The sequence below is a fragment of the Poecilia reticulata genome, linkage group LG14 (genome assembly GCF_000633615.1).
Source record: "Poecilia reticulata strain Guanapo linkage group LG14, Guppy_female_1.0+MT, whole genome shotgun sequence".
NCBI classification, from domain to species: Eukaryota; Metazoa; Chordata; class Actinopteri; order Cyprinodontiformes; family Poeciliidae; genus Poecilia; species Poecilia reticulata.
In genome coordinates, this window is record NC_024344.1 from 17,268,649 (window position 1) to 17,291,895 (window position 23,247).

Genomic DNA, 23,247 nt, shown 5'->3' on the forward strand with positions numbered 1-23,247 from the left:
GTGCGAGAACCAATGAGTTAGCTTGGCTGTTAACTCGTCTTCAAGCACGGAGAAGCAGCAAAATTGCTGAAATTTTGATTCATTCTAAACGCTATAAAAAGGAGTTCATTCAAACCTGCAGCTGTAAATGTTGCCAGGTTTACAATCACACTCAATAAATCAGATTATGCATTTGAAAGAGGCTTGTTTGTCACATTAAAAGTATTTTTATGAACCTGTAAGCAGGAATTACACCTAGTCCTGAATTTTGTATCAAATATATATATATTTTTTAATTCATCTGATGTAATATTCTAATCCTAAATGTGGTTTTATCAGCTGTAAGCAGAAAATAATCACAAGTAACAGAAATAAAGACTTTAAGACATTTCCTAATTAGTGTTTTTATGCATTGTCAAGCCGCTTCAACTGTCCTGGAGACACAGGACAGTTGAAGTGTGTGTGTGTTGTGCCGTCATTTACCTGTCTAAGCAGACGGCTCCGAGGCTGAACAGCAGCTGGGTGGTCTTCCAGCCCTGAGTGTCTGAACAGGCGGCATCCCCTTGCGTCAGCAGCTCGTATTTGTCCGCCAGCGCCTCAGTGACGGCGGCGTCGGCTTCTGTCGGAGTGATGCGAAGCAGCAGCTGGCCCAGGAGCCCGAGCGAGAGATGGTAGGTCTCGTTGAGAGAGCCGGCGTTGGAGATGACGGCTCTGAAAAGACGAGGCAGGATGGAGCTCAGGCTGGACAGGCTGAGGGTGCTGCCCTGTGGACGCGGGAGGGGAGATGTAAATGTCACCAGGATTCGGAATTCTGGAATTCTCACTGCTTCAGAAATCAAGGGGAGTTTAACAGGATTCATTTATATAAACTTTTAAATCCATTGGAGCAACTATTTTTTTCCCAGTCTTCTAAAATATGAATTGCAGAGCAATCCCCCGCCCCTCTCACACTTCCCCCCAAAAAACAACAATTAGCTCCACATACTGGTTTAGCTGATGGGAGCATCGCCGCCAGCAGTCCTAGGATCCTCTCTCTGGAGCACTCAGAGAACACGTGCTCCTGCAGCGGGACCTGCGGCACCCTCTCATCCGTCTCCTTGACGACGTCAGACGCCGGGGAGTTGAGGGCTCCTGGTCCTGATTCTGAAGCTGAAAAGTTGTCAAAAAAGACGAGTTTCTTAGAGCCACTAATAAACTGTGAGGTGATTGTGAGGGATCTAAGCACCTACGTCGAACTACAGGAGAAAGCGGATCCTCGCTGGAGACGGAGGGAGTCTGGCTGAGGCTCCCCGACTCCAGGGTGTCCTGAGCAACCAGCTTCTTTGTGTCTCCCTGTGCAGAGCTCCGGGGTATGGATAAGTCAGGAGGAGTGGTGGGAGGAGGACTCGGCTCCCCTGCCTTTTCGTCTTTAAGCTGAGGGGGAAAGCGATCGATATGATTTAAAACCCGGCGAGTTCTGTTTGTCTCTGTGCGGCGTCAGGCTGCTGCCGACCTCGTTCTTGGGAGACAGCGGAGAGCAGACGGCGGCCGTGCTGCCTGGGAGCGACGAGGTGTCCGTGGCCGAGCTGAGCTCCTGAGAGGTCTGAGGCGACGCCGGGCCCAGCTCGCTCTCGGACGCCGACTCGTTGGAGGAGAGCAGAGCGAGCAGGTTGGAGGAGCGGAGGCCTGAGTGCAGCGTAGAGAGATGGAGATGTGTTACAGAGCAAAACTTTGCAACGTGTTTGGGGTTTCTGGAAACCCGTTAATAGATTCTGACAGCTGTGGACTTTTTTCTTTTCTTTCTCTCTTTTCTTCCTGTCTGTCTTCTCCATCCTCATTTCTTTCCACCTATTCCCATATACTCCTTTCTGCATTTTTCCCCTTCCTTTTATTCCTTTAGTTTCCTTCTTTCATTTTCTCTCTCTCCTTTCAAGTACTGTTTTCTTTCCTACCTTTACATCCCTCTTTTCCTTCTTTCCAACACATTTTTCAGCCCTTAGCTTCATTCCTTCTTTTACTCTCCTGTTTTTTGCTCTTTTCTCTCTCGTTTATTCTTTCCTAGCTCTGCCTCCGACTTTCCTCTTTTTCCTCCTATGCATTTCACTTCCCTTCAGTCTTTTCTCTCTGTTGCTTTTCTTTCATTTGTTAATTTCAGTCCTATTTTCTTTCTTTCCTTCTCTCCACATGTTTTTTTTTTTATGTTTCTGTCCGAATATCACCAGAATACGATGCAACCTATTGCTGGGGCAACAGTAAAGACGGATGTTTTCTCCAACCTGGCCACTAGATGTCCCTAAATGTACAAAAATGAGAAAAAATAAAATTGACCTACCTTTGCCAGTCTGGCCTTTGAGCAAACAGTCGGTGATAAGCTGGGAGCAGTGCGCCTGCAGGTCTGAAGCCAGCTCCAGGGTTTTGCCGTCTAAACTCTCTCCCTCTGTTTGCTTCTCACTGCTCAGCTCGGAGGAGTACAGGGCCAACGCAGCGAACAGGAGCCACGAGTAGTTGTGGATGTAGGGCTGGATGAGGCGGTGACGGTCACTGATTCGTATGGTCACCATGGGGTACACAGTGATGCGATGGGTGGGTAAATGGCTAAAAAAAAATGTAAAAAAATAAGAAGCTACAGTTAGCCACAAAATCCTGTGTGTTTTTCAAAGCAGGGCGTTAAAACAATCTACCTGTCAGGATACTTCTTGGCGTTGTAGCAACCAAAGCACAAGTCAAAGTCCTCGCAGACATTGCAGTTGATCCTGCTGCCAACGATGAGGCCCTGACAGTGATCGCAGGCGTACTCCATGTTCACCATCTCGTGATCGTCCTCGTGTCCTTCGGGTTTGGCTCCGCCTGAACGCAAACAAAGACCCTCCGTTTGACACAATCAATCGCTTTCTGGCTGTGTGTTGTTGTTAGAGCGTTTCTGCAGCTTTCAACAGCTAAAATGTTAAGACTTTTTAAGGTCTGTATCACACACACACACACATACACACACACGACACAAATTAACAAAAGAAATGTCTATGTCTTATATAGTAGTAGTGGACAGAAATGATGTGGCATCCTACAAAATGCTGCATCTCAGCAACACTTGATTTTTGTGATGCAGATCGTTTTAATAAATTGCCATAGTGTGACGTGTAATGTGCTCACTGAGGAAGCAGGTCTTGCATAGGTCCATGTCCATGCACTGCAGACATCGGTAGCGGTGCCATGGAGCCATCCTCTCACAGCCGTCGCAGGAAATCACCACATTCAGCAGGTCACAGTAGCGGGCAATAAACATGTGCATCTGAAGGAAAAACACATTTAGACGCGTATTTATCACAAACCGGCACAAATCAGGTAAAACCACCCCGTTGCTAACCAGAACGTCACGTCTATTATCCTCTTTAGAATACCTTCCTCCTGTCCTCCACGGACTCCTCTTCGTCGATTTTGTCGTACCACTTTTCAAACATGCCGTCCATGCACTCGTCCATCCATTCCTGGTTCTTCTTGTAGTCGGCGATTTCGTCCTCCTCCGTCCACTGACTGAGTTTGAAGCAACAGGAAGAGAACCTTTTAGATTTCATCCAGCAATGCGTCTAAAACGGCGCCAAGCGTTAGACAGTTCGCGTGTTACGTGTCGCTTACCTGATGGCGATGTCGTGAACGCTGATGTTCTCTTGCGACATCGTGAGCAGAAGTACTGGGAGCTTTATGCTCTGGAAGAGAGGAAGGTCCTGCACCTCCCAGTTCATGTCCAGGAGGTGCAAAAAGCAGCTCTGCACACACGACAGGGCCGGGAGCAGAGCTCTGGAGAGCAGAGATCAGGATCAGTTGACTGCAGACTAAACACACTCTTACACCAATTGCTGCTGACAGCATGTTTTAATCTGCTCTGAGTATAAACAGGACTATAAGAAGCGTCTTACTTCTCGTTGAGACTGCTGAAGCCCTGAACCGCCTCCACCAGCATGAGGACCAGCTGATGGTAAGAACGCCTGACCTCCTCCCCAAGTTTCTGCCCGCTGTCTGACAACTGGGAGAAATAACTGAGAAGCACACACAAAACGATCAACGGTTATTCGTTTAACGTGCGGGACGTTTGCGTGTTCCTGGACTGCTGGTCGATCTACCTGGTGAAGTCTTTCTGGCAGGCCAGCAGCTCCTGCAGGAACAGGATGCAGTGCGGCTGGAAGAGGTGCGGCTGTCCCAGGGAACGTAAACACTGCTGAATCATCTCCAGCACTTTGCACACACTCAGAGCCTGGGCCTTGTTCAGGGCCAGGGTTTGCAAGATGCTGCCGAGAGAGGAAACGACAGTTCAGACAATGCTACAGTTAACTTCCAGCAGAATACTGGTGCGCAGAAAAACAGGGCTGCAACTAATAAAATAATCGATTATCTCATGATTGTTCTGATTGGATTTTTTTTTTTTTAATGGTCATTTCTGAGGATTTTCCATTTATTTTGAAAAATTCTATCAATATGTATTAGAAATGCATGCAAAGGTGCAAATAATCTAATAATTAATTTTTTAAACTAAAAACTATATATTTTGTTCTCTAAAATGCAATAACATAGCCTTAATTTAGTGTGCTTGATCATCTGCAGGAAAAAAAAAAAAAACTTCTAACACCAACATGTGAAAAGTTCAGTATTTTAGCCCTCCACAGCCCTTTCTGCTTGACTGCAGGAAGGGCTGAGGAGGGCTAAAATACTGATGATCTTTTAGAATCAACTGATGAATAAGTGGAGAGCAAAGAGTGCTTAAAAGCTTAAAAGGTTTTTTAAATATATTTTTTTTACAAAATTTGAACCAGCTACTTAAGGAGTTCAGAGCAGTATATGTTTATAAAATGTTTTTTTTTTCTTTAATGCAAAATGTTTATATGTTTGTGCAGTTCTGGCTTAACTACTTCTCTGAGCTTGTTTTTTTTTTTTTCATCAAATCACATTTTTGATTCTGTAAGGTCCAGTTAACGATTCATTGATTACCAAATTAGTTTACGATAATCGACTAATCGTTTCAGACCCACTAACAAATATACAGTGACGATAAACTCGTAGACCTGCTTTACTTCTTAGAGGCTGCTTGTTACCGACCAACTTTCGAGACCACAAAAGTAGTGGCTCAACTTTAACCTCCCTAACTGGTATCGGGAACGTTTAGCAACAAATGCATACAAATAACGGAATGGAATAATTTTAGCTTCAGTAGTTACTAATCTGTTTACATTCCAGGTCAGATTTTACTACACATATTCACCACTGGTACAATGACTAAGCATGTTTGATAAACCTGATTGTTAGAAAGTATGACGGCATTGCTCGGTTAGTTGTACTTGCTGTGCTACGTTAAATAAATGCACTGAGTTATTCAAGAACGTGTTTTGTTTCCACACCATGACAAAGTCTTCCTACCGTTTCTCATTCATTCTTGGCAGTAGCTCAACCTAGTGGCATGGAGTAGTATTAAACAACACTGATACATTTTTCACTGATTAGTAGCGATCTATAACAAAAAGCTAGAAACGATTAGAAAAAGTGGCTATGGTGTCAAAACTTATGTCTAACGTGACTTTTATGGACTTTACAGAACAATCTGGCGCTAACAGTGTACCTTGCTGTGGTGAGAGCCTGGTCCTTCATAAAGTTCAGGATGTGTTTGAGTATCGGGTAGCGCTCCTTGACAGAGGGGGTCATGTGGGATTCCTCCACGGAGCGACAGGAAAGGAGGCGAAGGCGCGAGCGGCTGAACGGAGCTTTACGGGGGAATGTGGAGGGAGAGGCCGGCTCTCCGGCCGCCGGATGCACGGGGAGGTTCTCTGCGGGCTCCTTGTGGCCCCGTCTGCTCTGCTCGGAGGGCGAAGGGTTTGGGGGCAGAGAGGCGGACGGCTGACTCTGACCAAGCCTGCCGTCGACGGCCTCGTCAGGTAATCCCGGCTGCGGGGAGGCGGGCTGCGGGGAGGAGGGCTGGAAGTCTCCTTCTGAGATTGAGCTTGAGCGGAGCAGAGTCATTTTCGAGTCCCCAGCACCCTGACATGACTTTCCGCATGGAGGGAAACGAAACAGCAGGAGGCTCTTCTCGATGCATGTCTCAGCTGGGAAAAAATAAAAGACAGTGGCGACGATGAGCGAACGCTTTCCAAGAGGCGGAAGTTTGGAATGAGATTATCTGGATTCCTTACCCAGAGAGTCCATGGTAACTTCCTCTGGACTCCCGTCTTTATCATCATAAATGTTCATTTTGCCAACAAGGTATCTCTGCTTCATCTCCAACTGAGAGGGGAAGAAAATGCAATCAGGAGCAGTGATTTGATAGACATAAATCATGGGAGGAAAACTCACCATCCATGTTCTGATGCTGTCTGCCAGAAGGTAAACTTGCACAAAATCTTCACTCAGAAAGGACTTGCAGTCCTGATTAACTAGAGACAAAAAGGAGCGACACATCAGCTAGATTTAACAACAACTATTGCTAGGAAACCTGACAGCCAATCAGAGCTAGCGTTACCATATGCCTTCAGGGCCTGGTTGAGGGCCGGGGTGTGGTACACCATGGCTGCCCAGATGGCGTTCACAGCCTGGTCCGTCTTTGCCCCGGCGACGATCTCGTTGCTCATGGAGTGCTTTCTGCAAGCCTGCACCAAGGTCCGCATTAGTTCTGCTTTATGCTCTGACGGTTCCTGTGAAGGGTTCCACCGTGCAAAGTCCTCAAGGAAGACAGAGATCTCATCCAAAGCTGACGTGTCCATCTACAAATCGCGGGGACAAATAAAAGAGAATGGTCATTTCTATCAACAACTCTAATCAATCATGGAAGATTGATGAAAATTTGAGGGTTTATGTCAAATATTAAGGGTACAATACATACAAGAGATTCCACAACGTCACTATGTTATTTAAAGTGAAGCTAGCATTAAAAACTGTGGGAAAGCACAGTTAATTTTGACCATTCAAAGCGCTTTACACTGGAGTCACATTCACACTCGCACATTTATTTGGGGTCGACATGTGGCAGGAGGAAGCTGGAATCGAGCCCACAACCTACCGATCACAAAACGACCACTCTACCCACACAGTCGCCCACAGTTGAAGCAGACTAACCTGGTTGGGGGCTTTTCTGGTGGGATTTGTCTCCCGTGTTTCACTCAAGCCGTGTCGCAGGATGGGCTTCCACAAAGGCGAAGCCTGAACGTGGGACATTTTTCCTGGTGGAAGCTCCTTCACGCTGCGGATCTCTGAAGAAGAAGAAGAAGGAGAAGAAGACGAAGAGCGGAATACACAAATGTTACTGTTCTGATTTACACTTAAAAGTCAGCGTAACAACAATCAAAACAAAGCAGCTGTGATCTTCCTGTTAGAGTTTTAAACCTCACCGTAAGGAGATTTCAGTGCCAAGGTTCTGGATGCAAGGCGGCCCATGAGGCGGGCCACCAGTAACTGCTGGTCCGACATCCAGGAAATGGTAATGTCTGGCAGACCCAGGGCCGTCACCGTGAACTTGTATCCCCACTCGTTATTGCTGCTGTCAGAGTGGAACAGGAACTGCAGCTGAGGTCCAGCATCAAATGTCACCTTCTGTAGGAGCGGAGAGAGGGACAGGTAGCAGGACGAAGCGACAACGACTTTCCGCTCCGATAGTTACTCGGCTTCGGCTCGCTTACCTTTGGCCATTTCTCACTCCCGACCTTCATATCGTAGCGCACCTTCCCTCCTCTGGAGTCGGTGAACTCTAGATAGTCATATCTGTGAGAATCAAGAGGAAATGCTGAGTGAGACGCTGTCACAAATAATTTCCCCAAACAGATGTGTGGGAAGGCGTTGCAGTGCATCGGCGACCTCTTCTCCGTCTCGCAGCGTTCGTCAAACTCCACCTCGAAGGAGGTGGCGCCGGGACAAGCGAAGACGGTGGTCTCGTGTTGGCTGTTCTCGTAGTTGTGAGGCGACTCCATGTTCCACGTCCTGAGCACCACTGGTTTCTGAGGCTGGTGAGAGCTCTCCTGATCCACCTTCAGTCGTTATAAACGACAATAAAGTTCAGCCACAGAGTCGGATTAGCAACAACATCGCAGCTGAATTTAAGAAGCGTTTCCAGCTATATTTTGCGTACGACAGACTCGCCTTAGAGAAGATGTCTCCTGTGTCGCTTGACAGTTTTTTGAGGAGCTCGACCAACGAGGAGAAGCTCTTCAGCAGCACGCTGTGCGGGATGTCCAACGAACACAGCTCCAGGAGGAAAATCATCTGGCAGGAGACGAACAAATGTTAGCTAAATGCTTCGGTAAAAAGTTGGCTCTGCCGTTGCATATGAGAGTGATTAAGATTCACGAGAGAAAGAACGCGTTACCAGCTGTCTGAAGATGGTGGCCAGGATGGAGCTGCCCAGTTTGTTGTTAATTTCGCTGCTGGTGAACCTCTCGAGCAGGGAGCCCAGCACAACCTGGACGCTTCCCAAGAACTGATCCACATCTGGAGGAACATGTTCATAAGAGGAGCGATGAACGTCTCTGGTCACATTCAGGGTTTCTGCAGGTTTCAGCAACTCAAACATAAAAGTGCGTTCACACCAAATGCGTCTAACGCTTCGAAAGTTCGACGTGTGTGCGCTTTGAATGCAGATGCTTGACATTTTGTTGAACACCTCGCGATTTGTGCATCAGGGCATCAGGCGTGTCTGGTTTACATTCAGAGTCTATGTGGAGGCGCATCGAGGGCGCATCAAAAATCGCTCTAGCCGTTGTTTTCAGTTGCCGGCCTATTTGTCAGATGCGTCGAACGCTCCAAACACTTCAAATCGTGCTATGCTACACACGCAAAACTCCCCGCAATGGGTCCTCAACGCGCCTCCCCATACACTTTGAATGTAAACCAGATGCACCTGATGCTCTAAACGCGTTTTTTGTGAACGCACCATAAGACTTTAAGAAGATTATGAATGCAATTTAAGACTTCTATCACAACAGTAATGTACAAAAAATAAATTAATTGCCTGTATCTATACATACACAAGCACACATACATATGGACAACTATTAAGGAAGAAATTATACTGATGAGATTAACTATAGACATCTTTTAAACGCATTTCAGACATTTTAAGGCCTTAATTTGAGATACATGAATTTTAAGACTTCTTAAGGATGTGCAGACACTCTTACATTAAATAAATTATTTATTATTCTGATTAGACTTTAGTGCACACCCTTAAAAACAAGCAGCGCTCATTATTGTTCCTCTATGAATCAGTTTGTACAGCACTGCGTTGGAAATTAAACAAAGCCGTCCCGTTTCAAAAATGCAGCCAGCCCCGTTAAAATGGCTCACATCTTAGAAGGATGTCTCTGGCCAGATCACATGCGGTGGGTGTGGAAGTTCCCCCTTTGAGCTGCAGGTAGCACCAGGACAGCAGGCTGCCCTGCAGAGCCCAGAACAGAGACAGCAACACCTTCCTGCTGGCTCCGGTCTTCCCATCCACCAACATCACCTCACACTGAAAGACCGAATGTTCGTTAAGGAATGTTCGATTTGATGCAGTAGAACTTTCAAAGTGAGTAACGAAAGTCTGAAGTCACCTCTCTCGATGCGACGAGTAGCAGCGTCTCCATGACTACCAGTATGGGGCTGATGTCGAAGTCTGATGGCGCTCCTTTGGGGGGAAGCAGGAGAAGGCCGCTTGGATCCTGGTTACTGTGCAAAGACAGCACACCTGTTGCTGATATCATCTCATATGTGAGTAAAATACATACAGGTGTGTCTGGATACGTGTTCTTACCTGAAATAATTACAAAGAGACTCGAACGTCACCTTCACCGACTCTGGCTGATCATCTTCAGTGATGTTTTTCTGTAAAGACAGCAGATTAGGATTACTAAACCTGCTACATAAATACCAATCGGTAATAAACAGCGCTTTATAAATAGGTTTATATATTATAGGAGTTTAATTTCTGCTAGAAAACAGTTAAAAGGAATTAAGCAGGATTTTTTTTTTTAGATTCCAATTTTAGCTGCATTAAGACGGAAAAAAACAGTGAAACTCGCCATCATGTGGAAGAGCTTGTCCCGCCTGTTGAGTTTATCAGGGAAGAAAATAGCAGCTCCGTTCAGAATGGCCTTCACCGCTTCCTTGTGCAAAATGGTCTCCATTACAGTCTCTCCTTCTGGACCGTCCACAACTGAAACACAAGAATCATGGCTGTCAAACGCCGCTGACCCTGACGACCCCCTCCTGAATGACTCTTGCTCTTACCGTGGCAGAGGTGAGTGTAGAGGTCCGACACAGCCTGAGCGGAGACGCTCTGAGAATCTCCACTGCTGGATGCAGATGGACCTGCTGCTGCTGCTGCAGAGACACATTCTTCTGGTCTTTTACTCTCCTCTGCGTCCTGGAGCTCAGTCGGGTTGGGCAGCATGGGGAAACAGTTCTGCATCAACTGGAGCAGGAGGACTCTGCTCTTCAACACCTCCTCTCCCTCACTGCAACGCGGAGAGCAACAACAACTAAGAGCCCAACACTCTTACTCTGACTTAATCGTTTGGGCTGAAACGATTAATCGGATTCATTGTCATAAATCCGATTATTTGATGAAGAACGCATTCGGAGCAACAATAAAGCCAAAACTGCACATGAAATACATACATTTTGATGTAAAGTCAAGCAGAAAGGGCAGAGCTTTTCACATGTTGATGTTAGGAGGAATTTGTTTTTTTTAGCTCCAGATTTACACTGAAGGAATGTTGTGCCATTGCATTTTAGGCAATAAAATATATAATTTTTTTATTTAAAAAACTAACTGAATTATTTTATTTTGTTATTAGGGCATAAAATAAACTTAAGTGGTTACAATAAAAATATCATTTTGTTCTCTCTCTCGGGGCTAAACTGATGCCATCTTGTTACTTCGGCCTTTGTTTGTTCTTACAGCTCTTAAAAAGTTATTTTCCTTAAAAAGCAAGGTCATTAATTCTTTAAAACAGTTCCGAAAATGTCCTCTGGGCTGAACTCTGCATTTACGGGTCACAAATAAGCAGCAGAGGTAATCTGATTACTCACATCTCCCTGAGTTTATTGTAGAAGTTCCAGAAAAGGTTAAGGCTGAGACCACTGAAGTCCAGAAGATACTTCTGCTTGAAGTGTGAGGCATCCTGCAGACACAAGGGAACACAGTTGAGTCAATCTGATCAAACGAGTAGAAAGTCTGCAGTTGGCAGAGGGACTGAATATGAGCAAATAAATGAGCAGAGAGGAAGGGAAATCACACATTCCGGCTTGATTAAATGCTACTTTAGCCAGAATAAAACAAACTTATTTCTTTTCGGATTTGTTGTTAGTGTTTCTTTGTGGAAATTGAGGAGATTTCTCATGAATAGACATTGCTGTTCAGAAGTGTTGAGTCATCCCTGAACGCTTCGATTCGTCTCTCCAACGACTCAGACGACTTTCTTTTAAAGTGGTCTGGATCAATAGCCGTCCAGGCTTCCTGGAAGCCTTTCAAACATTTTCCGAGGAAAACCTCCTTCCTCTTTCAATTCCACATCTCTACAAAATGATTTCCAAAGGACAGATGCTCTGTTTATAATACAGGGAAGATCGATTATACCCAAAAATGTAACTTAAATAACGTAAATCTGCCAGGCGGTGCTACGTTACCATGTCTCGCGTAAGCTGCTGTACGAAGAAAAGGGTTTTATTGAGAAGACAAAGGCCCGTGACTCCATTTTGGTCAAGGCCGTCTCCCTGTCCGCCGAGGTCGTCCAGGTCGACGAGCCTCTCCGTTCCGGGGCACAGGTAGCCGCTGAAGCTGAGGTTCTGCACGCCTAGCCGCTCGGCCGAGTCCTGCCTGGTGCAGAGGAACTTCACCATCAGGAACTGAGAAGACAAAACAATGAGATGTTGATGCTACCAAGTCTGAAACAATAACAAATTCAGGAATTGTCCCAGGAATGATTGCGATAAACGATAACATTATCGTTTCGACACCATTTTTATAATGGTGGGGGTAGAACAATTCAAGTCAAAGACTAATAAAGGTTGGAACTGGAAGACATTTTAAATATCCAAAATAAAACACAGCAACCAAAACAACAAAAATGAAATAAAAACCACACATAAACCGAATGAATAATGAAATCTGTAAGCAAAACTGCTCTTCAAAAAATATTATTAATCAGAATGGAAATTATTGAATCATTCATTGATTAACAGGCTTAGGTATAACACAGCCGACCAGCTAACCAGTGTAAAAATAGGATTAATTAAGAGAAAAGAAGTTGGGAGGAAACAGAAAAGGTAAATAAAAAGGTTTAAACGGTATCAGCGAACGGACTGGCCGGTACCTTAGCAACGCGACACTGCTGCAGCTTGATCTCCACATCATTCCAGTCCTCTTCAAGTTCAAACCAGCCAATCGGCTCATCCTCACTCTGCGCCGACAACTTCCCGCTGCAGGAAACGTGACAGAGAGACCTAAAGGTAATAAACTACACAGATCTCCCATGAAGACACTCATGGCATTAAGGGACATACAGCGGTGTGACAAAGTGTTTGCCTCCTTACAGATTTATTTTCTTCATGCAGTTTTTTGTCACCTTTAAAAATTTTAATAGCAGACAGAAACAACACGAGTAAACATAAAAAGTGACTTTCAAGCAATAATTTCATTTATTCAAGGGGGAAGAAAAATAAAAGCTACCCACACCGTCCTGTTCCTCTGGGAAAGTAATTGACTCTTTGTTAAATCATGAATTAACTTTAATTAAACTACATTTCCTAGAAAGCTGAACTCAATTTCACAAGCCAAACCGAGGCCTGGATATTCCCTGATGAATCATTTAAATATATTAAATCATTTAGTGAGATATTTAATAAGATATATGCACATACAAATAATTTAAATGGAACCTCTCTGGTGAAGAAAAGATCTAAAATAGAAAGATATTGTATGGAACGTCAAAAACAGCAGAAAGACAAAGTCACTGACATTTATGAGTCTGGAAAAGACATTTCGAAGACAAACCACAGTCAGTCAACTATTGTTGCCGTTTTTTGTACGTGTTTATTTTCGTCAGTTTCTTCATTATTTATTTTACTTTGGCTTTTATACTCCTACTTGCACTGACTGAACAAATTAAAGTTGGACTTTTTTTTTTACATGTTTGACGAAGCTTGTGAAGCAATTGGTGGATTTAAGCGTTGCTGTACTGGTGCAAAGTTATCAAAATATATTTCACAAATAAAAAAATGAAAATTAGGGCTGCATCAATATGAACATTTGGTCTGATTGTGATCATCTACAACTCACACAGAGGTTGACTGTGGCTAATTAAGTGTTATTTAGTTGTGTCAAAATATGGAGCAAAAATAAAAAAGCACACCACACTTTTCACACATTTACTTGCAAACAACTCTGAAAACCACATATTTTACTTCAGCTTCCCAACTACGCAACAGCTTTTTACATACAATTCCCTTTTGAATAACTGAAACTTGTGTTAGTAATATGACAAATTTTAGATAGTTGTGAATAGTTTCGTAAAAGAAAAATAAAAGGAAATTGTCACCTGTCCTGTACAAACTCTTTGTAGTCCTTGTAGTTCCACGAGTCATACTTTTTGAACCTCTTGAAATGTTTCTCTGCATCAAAAGATTCCTCCTCCATGTACGCAAACACCAAGCCACACTTGGCGCCGATCGCTCCTTTTCGCACCTGATCACATCGACAATGCAAAAAAATAATCAACACCCCACGAGTTATGAGACTTTCATATAAAAGTGATATTTCAAGCAAATACCTCGACACTAGGGGATTTAGTTAATTTTAAAATGCTATTATTTACGTTTAAAGCAAGAAAGAAATTACGTGCTATAAGAAAATGTGTTTGTGAATTAATGAGTGAGTGAATAAAATGACTGATTGACTGATTTCACCGTGTGAAACGGTGCCATCTTACTTTGATCTTCATCTGCGTGACCTGGAAGTTGCTCTGGTCCTCCGTGGACAGGATGACGCTGGCTTTCTTCCTGCCGCTTTCTGTGAGGAAACCTGGACAAAAACAAAAAAGACAGAAACACCCCGCTGACACGTGAGCGCATGTTCCTTCATTTCCAGACTGAGTTTGGTGCTGCTGTACCATCTCCAGTGGAAGACTCTGTGAGCATGTTCTCCGGTCCCGACTTCTCCTCTTTGCTCTTGACGTCGCAGGCCTGCAGGTGGAGCTGGAGGGGCTTTCCTGCAACGAGTCGCAGTTTGGTTCAAATAAACGCCGTCGTCCTTTCAGAAGATGCACATGCAAAGAAGGGGTTCTGCAGATTTCGAGCACTCAAATATAAGACCTTCTTAAGACCATTATGAATTAAATTTAAGACCTGTGTCACAGCAGAAATTTGCAAAAGAAATTATGTTTCATGTAGTAGTAGTAGTAGTGCCAGGTTTTTGTGCACACGGGTCGGAAACATAAGTGAGCCAATAGCAAAGACGAATGTCGCTCAGCCAACTGGCGATAAATTTACAATTACCCACGATAGATGCAAAAAAGCTAGCTAGCAAAGGGTATGTTAGTAGCTAGTTAGCAGTGGCTGCTTCTGTTTTTTTAAATCTGTATGTTTTTTTTTTGCCTCCTCTTATTAAGCCCAGTAAAGACACAAACATAACCAAAAAGAAAAATACATAGAATATATCAGATTAAACAGTCCTGCCACTAAAACATTTAAGACGAATTTAAAGCCAACTTAGATTTTTTTAAAAGAATTTAAGGATTAATTTTAGATACATAAATTGAAGACCTGTTTTATGAGCCATATTGAAACTTAATGGAATTTTTTTTTTTTTGTTACTTGAATCGTTTCTGTGAGTTACAGTTGTTACTCTGCTATTTGAATAAGACAAGCATCTGGAATTGGATGTTGTCTAAGCTGGTGGTGTCTTTTGATTGGATCCTTTGGGATCAATAAAGTATTTCAGAATTTGAATTTCTATCAGTTTTTTGAATCTGTGTGTTTTGTTTGTTTCTTTCAATTTAGCCCAGTAAAGACACAAATATAGAAGAAAAACATACAAGATTACATTTTTTTAATAAAATGAAGACATTTAATTTTAGACACAGAAATTTAAGACTTTTTAAGGATGATAAGGAACAACATGCAAATCAGAAAGGTGAAGGATAAGCCAAATTACCGTTACGATAAAGCAATCGCAGCCTGACGGATGCCATGGAGACGATGAGTGAGGAGGCCTTGTACTTGGTCTGTAGACAATCACTGATGCAGGACAGGGCCTGGAGTATTTTGGCCACGCTGCCTCTGGCCAGGGCAAAGGCCAAGAGAGTCATTTCTGCGTCAGGGCTCACACAACAGCTGAAGAAAAACAAAACCCAAAGTGGTTTCAATAGAATGATCATACTGCAGCTGAAGAAGATGGAAAGATGAACGTTTAAAAAAAAAAAAAAAAAAAGAAACAGCAGCTCACTTTGCAATCCTGAGGAGAAAGCCGTCCACTTCCTCCAGGATGTTTAGGGAGAAGAACTTGGGGAACTCTGTGGACGATGGCGTTAGCGACAGCGGTGGCATGTGCTGTAAGGCTTTCCTGGGGGGAAAAAGAGCAGTGACAACAAGCTGAATTAACATGTTTTACAAACATTTTTATTTTTTACATCTCTGCATCTTACTGTGTGCTTTGGAGGACGGTGTGAGCCAGAGCTGGGTTCGTCTCCATCGACGCGGTGACCAGGGACGTGAGCAGAGACAGGTACCAGATGGCCGAAGCGTCCGAGACGGACACCTCTTTACTCTTGGTGATCTGATAACCCAGCGTCTTCAGTCCATGAATGCGCGTGTCGCATCCGTCGCTCAGGCATCGCTTGATGTTTATTTGGACGTCTGGGGATTGTTCGGGAAGAAACGTGGTTAGCTGAGTGACGGAACACGTGTGAAAAGAAAATTTAAAATCCCCTTCAGTTGACACCTGATAATCTAATCCAGGGATCTGCTGCCTGCGTCTATAGAGGAAAATTTAACTCTCTTCACAGTGGTTCTTAATAAGTTAAAATAAAGAAGAAGAAAAATATATAAGCACTGAGGAACATTTTTGAAAACAGAGCTAAAAAAAAGGCTACATTTTGCAGTTTTTTTTTATTTTATGCAATATCTGAATAAAATTTTATTCTGTCATAATACAAAGACAGAAATTAGTCAATATTTGCATAATTCACTCATTTTCATTTGGTAATTAGATCCCAAACTAAGTTCTTAATTCATTTTTTAAATTTTATTTTATCGGTTCCCAATACAGCAAAATTTACACATCATGTAGTCATAATATCATATTTCCAATTTTAATATCTAAGAAGAAAAGTAGCTGCGTGCAACATGATAAATAAAACAACGGCTACAACTCTTATTTCTCAGGGAAAGATTACAACATTAAAGTTCTTGTTTCTACAAAAATGTAACAAAAAAAAAGTTTCTGTGAGGTCGATTTTAAAAATAGAAGTAAAACTGTCATTCTTTGATACAACTACAAAAGCACATTTTCTAGAATAGGCGTTTATAATTAGAACCCATTCTTTTCTAAAGTCTCTTGCAGCACTAGATAAATCTTATGGCTCTTTGGACTGTAGAGGTTGCTGACCCCTGACCTTTTCCCAGCTATACTTTCAAGAGAAACGCGCCATTTCAAATTCTAATAATCACAGCAGCACAGTCATTCTTCCACAATAAATGCTCCAAAACAACTTTTATTTCACAACAATCCCATCTGCAAACAGGTTTAGGATGCAGAACGCCCTGAGCGTCAGTTTAGCTCGTCTTACTCAGCCCTCGGCTCTTTGCAGGGTAATAAGCATGCAATACAATTTAAACTATGCAAAGGAAGTAAATGCATAGTTCAAGTTTATTACTGTGTGTGTTCTGTGCCGACGTCTGACAGCTGCATGCTTCTTTTCCTCGATTGTTATCAAGTCACGTGCGGCTTTTTGCAAAAATATTCAACCCCCTTGTATGTTTTCACATTTACAAATAAATTGTTCTGTGTATTTTATTTGTTTTTTTATGTGATTAACCAAGAATAAAAATTCTGTTTTTTATGAAATGGAGTAAAACATTTACATGGGTTTGAGTTTTATAGCTATTACTATATATTATTGTTGAAGTAGCTCTCTAGTAGCTTTGCATTTATTTTTTTTAAAGCATTGAAAAGAATATGCGTACTATCGGTAGATATCGGAGCGCTGCTTTAACGGCAGTATAAATATCGGATATTAGCTGAAGGGTTCATATCGGTTCAACCCTTGTTTTATTATCATTTTTGAACGGAGAATAAAAACGGGCTCTCACAGGGGTGGGTGATGTTGGCGTTCTCCAGCAGAGCCACGTAGCCGGTGACGTTGCTGGGGATGCGGATGTCTCTGATCTCCTGCAGGGAAAGCCGCGTCTTCCCCACAGACACCGAGACCAGCTGGGGCATGTAGCTGTGGTCGTTGGAAGCCACGGCGATGGCCAGACGTCTCAGAACCACGTCTGGCTTCAGCTTCAGTCTGGGACCAAAATTTTTTTTTTAAAAACTTAGAAGAAGAGTCACAACTGGACGGTTTCAGGACTGCAGAGTCGCACGTTTTACCTAATCCAGTGTGAGCGCGCGCTGCCGTCCGACTGCCAGAAGGACGACGTTTCCCCGTTTGTCATCTTGTAGATCTCGGAGACATTGGAGGACGCTTCTATCGTGCTGTAGCACTGCGTGACCACCTTGACTTTATCCACGTCTGGGTCGCGGTCCAGCTCTGCTCTGTACTGGATGTCTAAATCTGAAAGGAAGCGACTCCAGTTGGGACAATTTCTAGCACAGCAGCCGGGAAGCGAAGGTGCATCGCGTCTCGAATTCTTAGACCACCTCACTCTGTCACTCACCTTTCTCCTTCTGCAGGAGAAATTCCAGGAAGTCTTGAACCACGCTGGACCTCATGGTGCAGATGCTGTTGTAGCCCTCTAAAATCGGGAACGGGATGGCACTGCTGGGAATGCGATTCCTGTGGAGGAACTTAAGGATCTTAGAGGCGTGAGCTCCTAATCTATCTTTGCTCTTTGAGAAGATGTCGACGAAACCTGTAGGAAATAAAACAAAACAAATAAGAAACACCAAAACAATGAAACAACAGTCTGACTGCATGCAAATGGCGTCCAGGATTATACAGAACTTCATAGATTTAGCGTAGCAAATATGAACAGAATCAACTATTAAATCCAAACAAGAGAAGAAAAAAGAAACAAAAAAAATACATATAAACACCATCACGACAGTTTCAAATATTTAAGTCCTTTTGTAGTTTTCAATCATTCTATGTTTTAATTCCCTCTTAAACTGTGTTATGGTATAGTCTGTTTACGATCTTCTGGTAAACTACATTAGCTAAATAGCTCAAATTAATTCAGAGCATCTCTGAAGAGCAACTTCCAAGTCTTCCGAATCAGATTTAGTTCTGGACTTTGGGCCATTTTAACAAATTCATATGTTTTGATCTAAATCCTTAAATCGGGTCCCTGGCTGTGGGTTTGTGGTTGTCGTCTAGCTGAAAGCTCATGACCCTTTTTCAGCCTCCGATATGCTTTCTTTCAGCGTTGTCCTGTAATTCTCTCCACCTGGTATAAACTCTGACTAGTTTCCCTGTTTCTGTTGGAGAAAAGAGTCGCCACAGCATGACGATGCCATCACCATGTTTTTAGAGCCAAGGTGGTGCGTCCAGGATGATGTGTGGTGTTAGTTTTGCATGCATGAAAAATGTTCAATCGTTCTCTCATTTAACCACCTAATTGGTAAATGGACTGAACTTATATAGCGCTTTTCCAATCATTTTGACCACTCAAAGCGCTTTACACTAGAGTCACATTCACCCATTCGCACAAAGATCGGTAGGCAATTTGGGGTTAAGTGCCTTGCCCAAGGGCACATCGACATGTGGAAGCTGGAATTGAACCTACAACCTTCCGATCACAAGACGACTACTCTACTCTAGAGCCACAGTCGCCTCTAGACGTATTTAACCACCTACTTCTACATGATTGCTCTGTTCCCTCGTCATGAGCTCGAGTCAAAACTCTAAACTGAATCTTTCAGTGCTTTTTCCAATAGATTCTCCAATCTGTAGCAGCTCCTACAGTCTCTGACAGGTTAACTTTGAAAGCAGCTGGTGGCAATGGCGTCTTTAAGGGTACAAAATACAAAAGCATGCCACACTTTTCAGAATATTAAAACAGACATCAGTTTTTTAAAAATACATTGAATTTTAGGGCTGTAATGAAGAACGTAGTCGATGCAGGTGTGTGCGTGTGTGTAAACAAATTCCCAATCTTACCTGGTGTGAGGGAGCAAGCTTGGAGCTGTCGTATCACATGACTCAATTCTCCCTGTAGATTAGCTCCGTTGGAGTTCTTCAGAGCAATCAGCATGCTCTCTATGTCCACCACTCCATCCCCCTCTGCATCAAACTGTCCAAACGCCTGCGATCAGGGAAACAGAAGACGACACACCCTTACACTCTGACACAAATCAATCCCATCACAACACACAACAAACGCATGCAAATACAATTCCTAGAACTCACAACTGAATTACCCCTACATGCATAATGGATTAAAGTACTTCTTTGAAAGTGTAGCTATATGCAATATATACTGCTCAAAAAAATAAAGGGAACACTTCAGTGTTCACTTAAATGTTAAAGTGTTCCCTTTATTTTTTTTGAGCAGTGTACATTTAAGGGAAGCAGACAGCAGCGATGTGTTTGTGTGTGGTGCCTGAAGGAGTCAGTGCGCCGCTCACTACTTTTAACACATGAAAGATGGTCTTTGTCTGCCCACACAGAGTCAAATATGCAGACTGAGGCACAAACTTATCACACACCACCTGGCTGTCAGCGCACAACAAGGCAGCAACAAAGAGACCAGCATTGAAAACAACTGAGACAATAACCCTGACAAGTAAGAGTAACATCACAGCTGTTCAGTGCGCTCTCTGCAAACTACATGACTTGATTTCTACTCCTCTCCCTACAATCAGAGGAGCTGATTAGTCACTACGGATGGGCGCGGTGCCGCTATCAGCAGTTCACCTCTCATACCTGGGTCAAAAAGTGTCAAAACACCTGATATTCATGTCATGTCACGAATGACAGCAATGTTTTTTTTATGTTGTTGTGTTGTTGGTTTTTTTCCGCTTTCAAAAACGTATATACCTCTTCACAATCATTTCTGGGAGCATCTCTGCTCTCCAACATTTCGCAGAACTGTTCCACATTGACGGACTCCTCGCCGCGGTTCAACCGGTCCTCCAGCCACCGTATCAGGACGCCCTCGTTACCAGACAGGACGGACTCGTGAATGGTGACCCCCGAGTCGCTGACACGGGCGGCCGCTTCTCTTAGTTTCACTTGCTCCAAAAGGAACGCGGGGCTAGGTGGTCCCTCGGTGGCCGCGGGTGGGTTATTCGATCCCCTTCCGCTTCGCCCAGACCCGGTGCCTCCGCTGCCTCCGACAGCACCGCCAATGGCCGCAGAGGCCAGGTTGTCTTCCGCGAAACCGGGACTCTCCGTCTCCATGTCCTCCTCGTCGCCGCTCCCTCCACCACAGCCACTCTCTGCGTTCCCCATGTTCGTCTGACCCACCTTGGGTTCCCCCTAAAAGTCCCCACGGCCCCCGCTGGTGTCGGTTTTGAAGCGGCCGTGCTTTACCGGGGTCCGTACACAGACCTCTGTAACGTCAACCTACAGACAAAACTCCGCTGCGCTCTACTACCGCATTCACGCACTGTACGTCAACTTGGCTGAAAAGAGACGTCCTCTGCGTATCTCGGCTGCGCAGGCGCCGTGCCGTCAGCACCACCCTCAGGTCCCACCATTCTCAGTCCTCTTCCGGTTCATAAACTCTTTTCTCTCTGCCCCAGACGCCTAACCTAAACGTAACCTTGACACATAATTCTGACCTCTTCCACAAACACAACATTTAACATAACTTATACTACAATTAATTGTTTTTATGCTCTTTGTAGTAGTCGCAAACTGGAGGATAACTTGGGGCAGTTTGTTGCGCATGCGCAATTTTACATAAACTGTTGGGAACCTTTTGAGTTCCTCGGCTGCGCACGCGCTTTGCTTTCTGTTATCACGGAAGCACCTGCTTCGTCACTGTTCATTCTAAAAGGCACGAAGTGATGTAAGTAGATGGAAAACCCAACAGGCTCCAAATAAACATGCTGAGATACGCGCTGGGCGCGTGTTTGTCTGTTTTAGTGGCAGTGCTGTTTTTTCCTCCTGACTGGTCCGGTGGTGGTTGGGGAGGGGAATCACAGAAGGTGGCCCCGGCGCGGCTCCTGAGCAGGAGTGACCTGTCTCTGTACGACGGAGAAAAGGGCAGCAGGGGCCTGTACTTGGCCATTCTGGGCCAGGTTTTTGATGTACACAAAGGACACAAGCATTATGGACCCGGGGGTGGTTATCACTTTATGGCAGGTGATGCCACTCTTCAAATTGAGTCTACAGTATTATTAAGCTAGGACCACTTTATTATTAAGTAGTACGCTGTATGTTGTGTACAACATTGAACGCTTCTGTATTTTCAGGGAAAGATTCCTCCTTGGCTTTTATCACAGGAGATTTCACAGAAAGTGGTTTGACGGATGACGTCTCCAGTTTGTCTCCGCTGGAGGTGGTGGCCCTTTATGACTGGCTGGATTTTTATCACAAAGAATACCAGCATGTTGGTAAGGATCTTTACAGTGTAAGCCTCTCGTTTTCTTCCTCCTCTTCAGGTGTTTTTAAGAATAATCAACATATCTTTTTCCATTTACCACCCATTGCGACGGGATTCAGCTGAAGATCCACCAAACACAACACGGACCACAAGACTGATTTGTTATTGTGGATTTTCTAACATTTTCCTGCCGTGAAATAGGGTTTTTAAGCACACTGGGTAAATTCTCAAAAGGGTCGAAGTTGAGGCTTTGGGAAGACCTTCATCGCTTCTTACAAAAACAATTATATGTTGAGAATTATTGTCCTATTTAAATGAGAAACTGGTTTATTCAATTTAACACATTTTGATCTTAATAGTCACCCTTCATTACACGTTTTTATTTATTTATAATCCATCCTTTTTTTGTTGCATCCTTCAGACAAAGCTAGTTGATATTTCCTGACTTACAAAGTTCAATTGCCTTCTTTGAATTGAATTAGGGTTAGGGTCAAATCATTTCTGTACAGTAAGCTGCGCTGAATTTCAGGGTTGGTAGTGGGACGGTTCTACGATGAGACTGGACAGCCCACAGAGGCCCTGCTGGAGGTCCAAGCCTCACTAGCAGAGGGCCAGAAACTGAAGGCCCAATCAGAAGCAGAGAAGATTCTCTTTCCTCCTTGCAACTCCGAGTGGAGCTCTGGTAGGGGCAAAAGAGTCTGGTGCTCTACTAAAAGGTACGGAAACACTTCCGACCTATTGTCACATTATGAAATTTGAAAAATGTAATGTTTTTTTTCCCTCTCTCCCAAAACGCAGCGGTGGGGTGAAAAGAGACTGGACTGGCGTACCACGAAAGTTCTCCTCCCCAGGTTCCGGTCATACACGGTGCGTCTGTGTCAAAGATCCATCTGCAGCAGCAGATCATCCCAGCATGCAGAAATATGATGGCTGCCCTTCAGATGCCGAGTCATGCATGGTGGGAGACGACTAAGAACAATGGGCCCCAATTCATTCACAATTACAACAAACCTTTTTTATACATCAAACAGAATAAAGACATTTTACTGCACGGTTTGTCGATGACCTTTATGTAAAGTTGTCCTCCCTTTCTCTAAAAGAATACACCAGGAAGAGACAGGCTAGATATCTGAGCATACAGATACAATACAATGTGCATAAAAGATTTAACAATGTGCATAAAAGATTAACAGAGGCAAGATTTTTTCTTTTCTTTTTAGGGTTTGTCACAATGACAAGCACAAACTGCATTTTAAAGTACAAAACAGTTGTAGTGGTCAAAAAATATCACACATTTATCTGTACAATTTAACAATACTCGAAGAGGCCGCTCCACTTGGCCGACCCTCTACTTAGTCCACATTCTCCCCGATGATCTGAAATGTCTCGTGTTTTCTGATAAAGTGCACCCGTTAGGCTGAGAAAATTAAGAGCGTTAGACATCAAAAAGATACCAGTGATGGCTGGACAAAGAAGGAATGTGTTATCTGGTGATTCGTTTCAGAACATGATTCGCGATATGACCGGCGTACAAAAGGCTACAAATGAATCGAGAAGCGTCGGCGATAT

The 23,247-nt window shown here is 43.8% G+C and overlaps 2 protein-coding genes across 4 annotated transcripts in view; one reads left to right on the top strand and one right to left on the bottom strand.

The window, feature by feature from the left end:
* The window catches only part of zzef1 (zinc finger, ZZ-type with EF hand domain 1), a 34,130-nt gene extending 13,398 nt beyond the window's left edge, over positions 1-20,732 (bottom strand). For all 3 annotated transcript variants that reach the window (XM_008428154.2, XM_008428153.2, XM_017308652.1), the window contains exons 1-40: positions 20,166-20,732; positions 19,287-19,431; positions 17,845-18,039; positions 17,558-17,741; positions 17,275-17,474; positions 15,609-15,819; positions 15,410-15,526; positions 15,119-15,297; positions 14,076-14,174; positions 13,896-13,987; positions 13,506-13,651; positions 12,282-12,387; positions 11,596-11,814; positions 10,999-11,090; positions 10,195-10,421; positions 9,987-10,120; positions 9,719-9,789; positions 9,519-9,633; positions 9,271-9,436; positions 8,294-8,415; positions 8,068-8,190; positions 7,786-7,955; positions 7,611-7,692; positions 7,323-7,524; positions 7,051-7,184; positions 6,458-6,698; positions 6,292-6,371; positions 6,132-6,222; positions 5,564-6,044; positions 4,077-4,241; positions 3,873-3,992; positions 3,592-3,753; positions 3,357-3,489; positions 3,109-3,247; positions 2,640-2,805; positions 2,291-2,553; positions 1,472-1,644; positions 1,209-1,392; positions 965-1,128; positions 463-743 (exon numbers count right to left, since the gene is read on the bottom strand). In XM_008428154.2, the coding sequence (XP_008426376.1) occupies positions 463-743; positions 965-1,128; positions 1,209-1,392; positions 1,472-1,644; positions 2,291-2,553; positions 2,640-2,805; positions 3,109-3,247; positions 3,357-3,489; positions 3,592-3,753; positions 3,873-3,992; positions 4,077-4,241; positions 5,564-6,044; positions 6,132-6,222; positions 6,292-6,371; positions 6,458-6,698; positions 7,051-7,184; positions 7,323-7,524; positions 7,611-7,692; positions 7,786-7,955; positions 8,068-8,190; positions 8,294-8,415; positions 9,271-9,436; positions 9,519-9,633; positions 9,719-9,789; positions 9,987-10,120; positions 10,195-10,421; positions 10,999-11,090; positions 11,596-11,814; positions 12,282-12,387; positions 13,506-13,651; positions 13,896-13,987; positions 14,076-14,174; positions 15,119-15,297; positions 15,410-15,526; positions 15,609-15,819; positions 17,275-17,474; positions 17,558-17,741; positions 17,845-18,039; positions 19,287-19,431; positions 20,166-20,579 (6,788 nt within the window). In that variant the 5' untranslated portion in view covers positions 20,580-20,732. The remainder of the gene's footprint in view (positions 1-462; positions 744-964; positions 1,129-1,208; positions 1,393-1,471; positions 1,645-2,290; positions 2,554-2,639; positions 2,806-3,108; positions 3,248-3,356; positions 3,490-3,591; positions 3,754-3,872; positions 3,993-4,076; positions 4,242-5,563; positions 6,045-6,131; positions 6,223-6,291; positions 6,372-6,457; positions 6,699-7,050; positions 7,185-7,322; positions 7,525-7,610; positions 7,693-7,785; positions 7,956-8,067; positions 8,191-8,293; positions 8,416-9,270; positions 9,437-9,518; positions 9,634-9,718; positions 9,790-9,986; positions 10,121-10,194; positions 10,422-10,998; positions 11,091-11,595; positions 11,815-12,281; positions 12,388-13,505; positions 13,652-13,895; positions 13,988-14,075; positions 14,175-15,118; positions 15,298-15,409; positions 15,527-15,608; positions 15,820-17,274; positions 17,475-17,557; positions 17,742-17,844; positions 18,040-19,286; positions 19,432-20,165) is intronic.
* A 319-nt stretch (positions 20,733-21,051) lies between these two features.
* On the top strand, positions 21,052-22,729 carry cyb5d2 (cytochrome b5 domain containing 2). The gene is made up of 4 exons (XM_008428155.2): positions 21,052-21,437; positions 21,548-21,688; positions 22,208-22,394; positions 22,477-22,729. The coding sequence occupies exons 1-4, from the start codon at positions 21,179-21,181 to the stop codon at positions 22,649-22,651; spliced, it is 762 nt and encodes a 253-aa protein (XP_008426377.1). The 5' UTR covers positions 21,052-21,178; the 3' UTR covers positions 22,652-22,729.
* Positions 22,730-23,247: the final 518 nt, after the last annotated feature.

What these genes read in the sequence shown, in the direction of transcription:
- cyb5d2 (XM_008428155.2), top strand. Translation starts at nt 21,179, where the DNA reads ATGCTGAGATACGCGCTGGGCGCGTGTTTGTCTGTTTTAGTGGCAGTG. An exon ending in CAAAGAATACCAGCATGTTG is followed by an intron (nt 21,689 to 22,207) that starts GTAAGGATCTTT and finishes GCTGAATTTCAG; the next exon opens with GGTTGGTAGTGGGACGGTTC. An exon ending in GTCTGGTGCTCTACTAAAAG is followed by an intron (nt 22,395 to 22,476) that starts GTACGGAAACAC and finishes CCCAAAACGCAG; the next exon opens with CGGTGGGGTGAAAAGAGACT.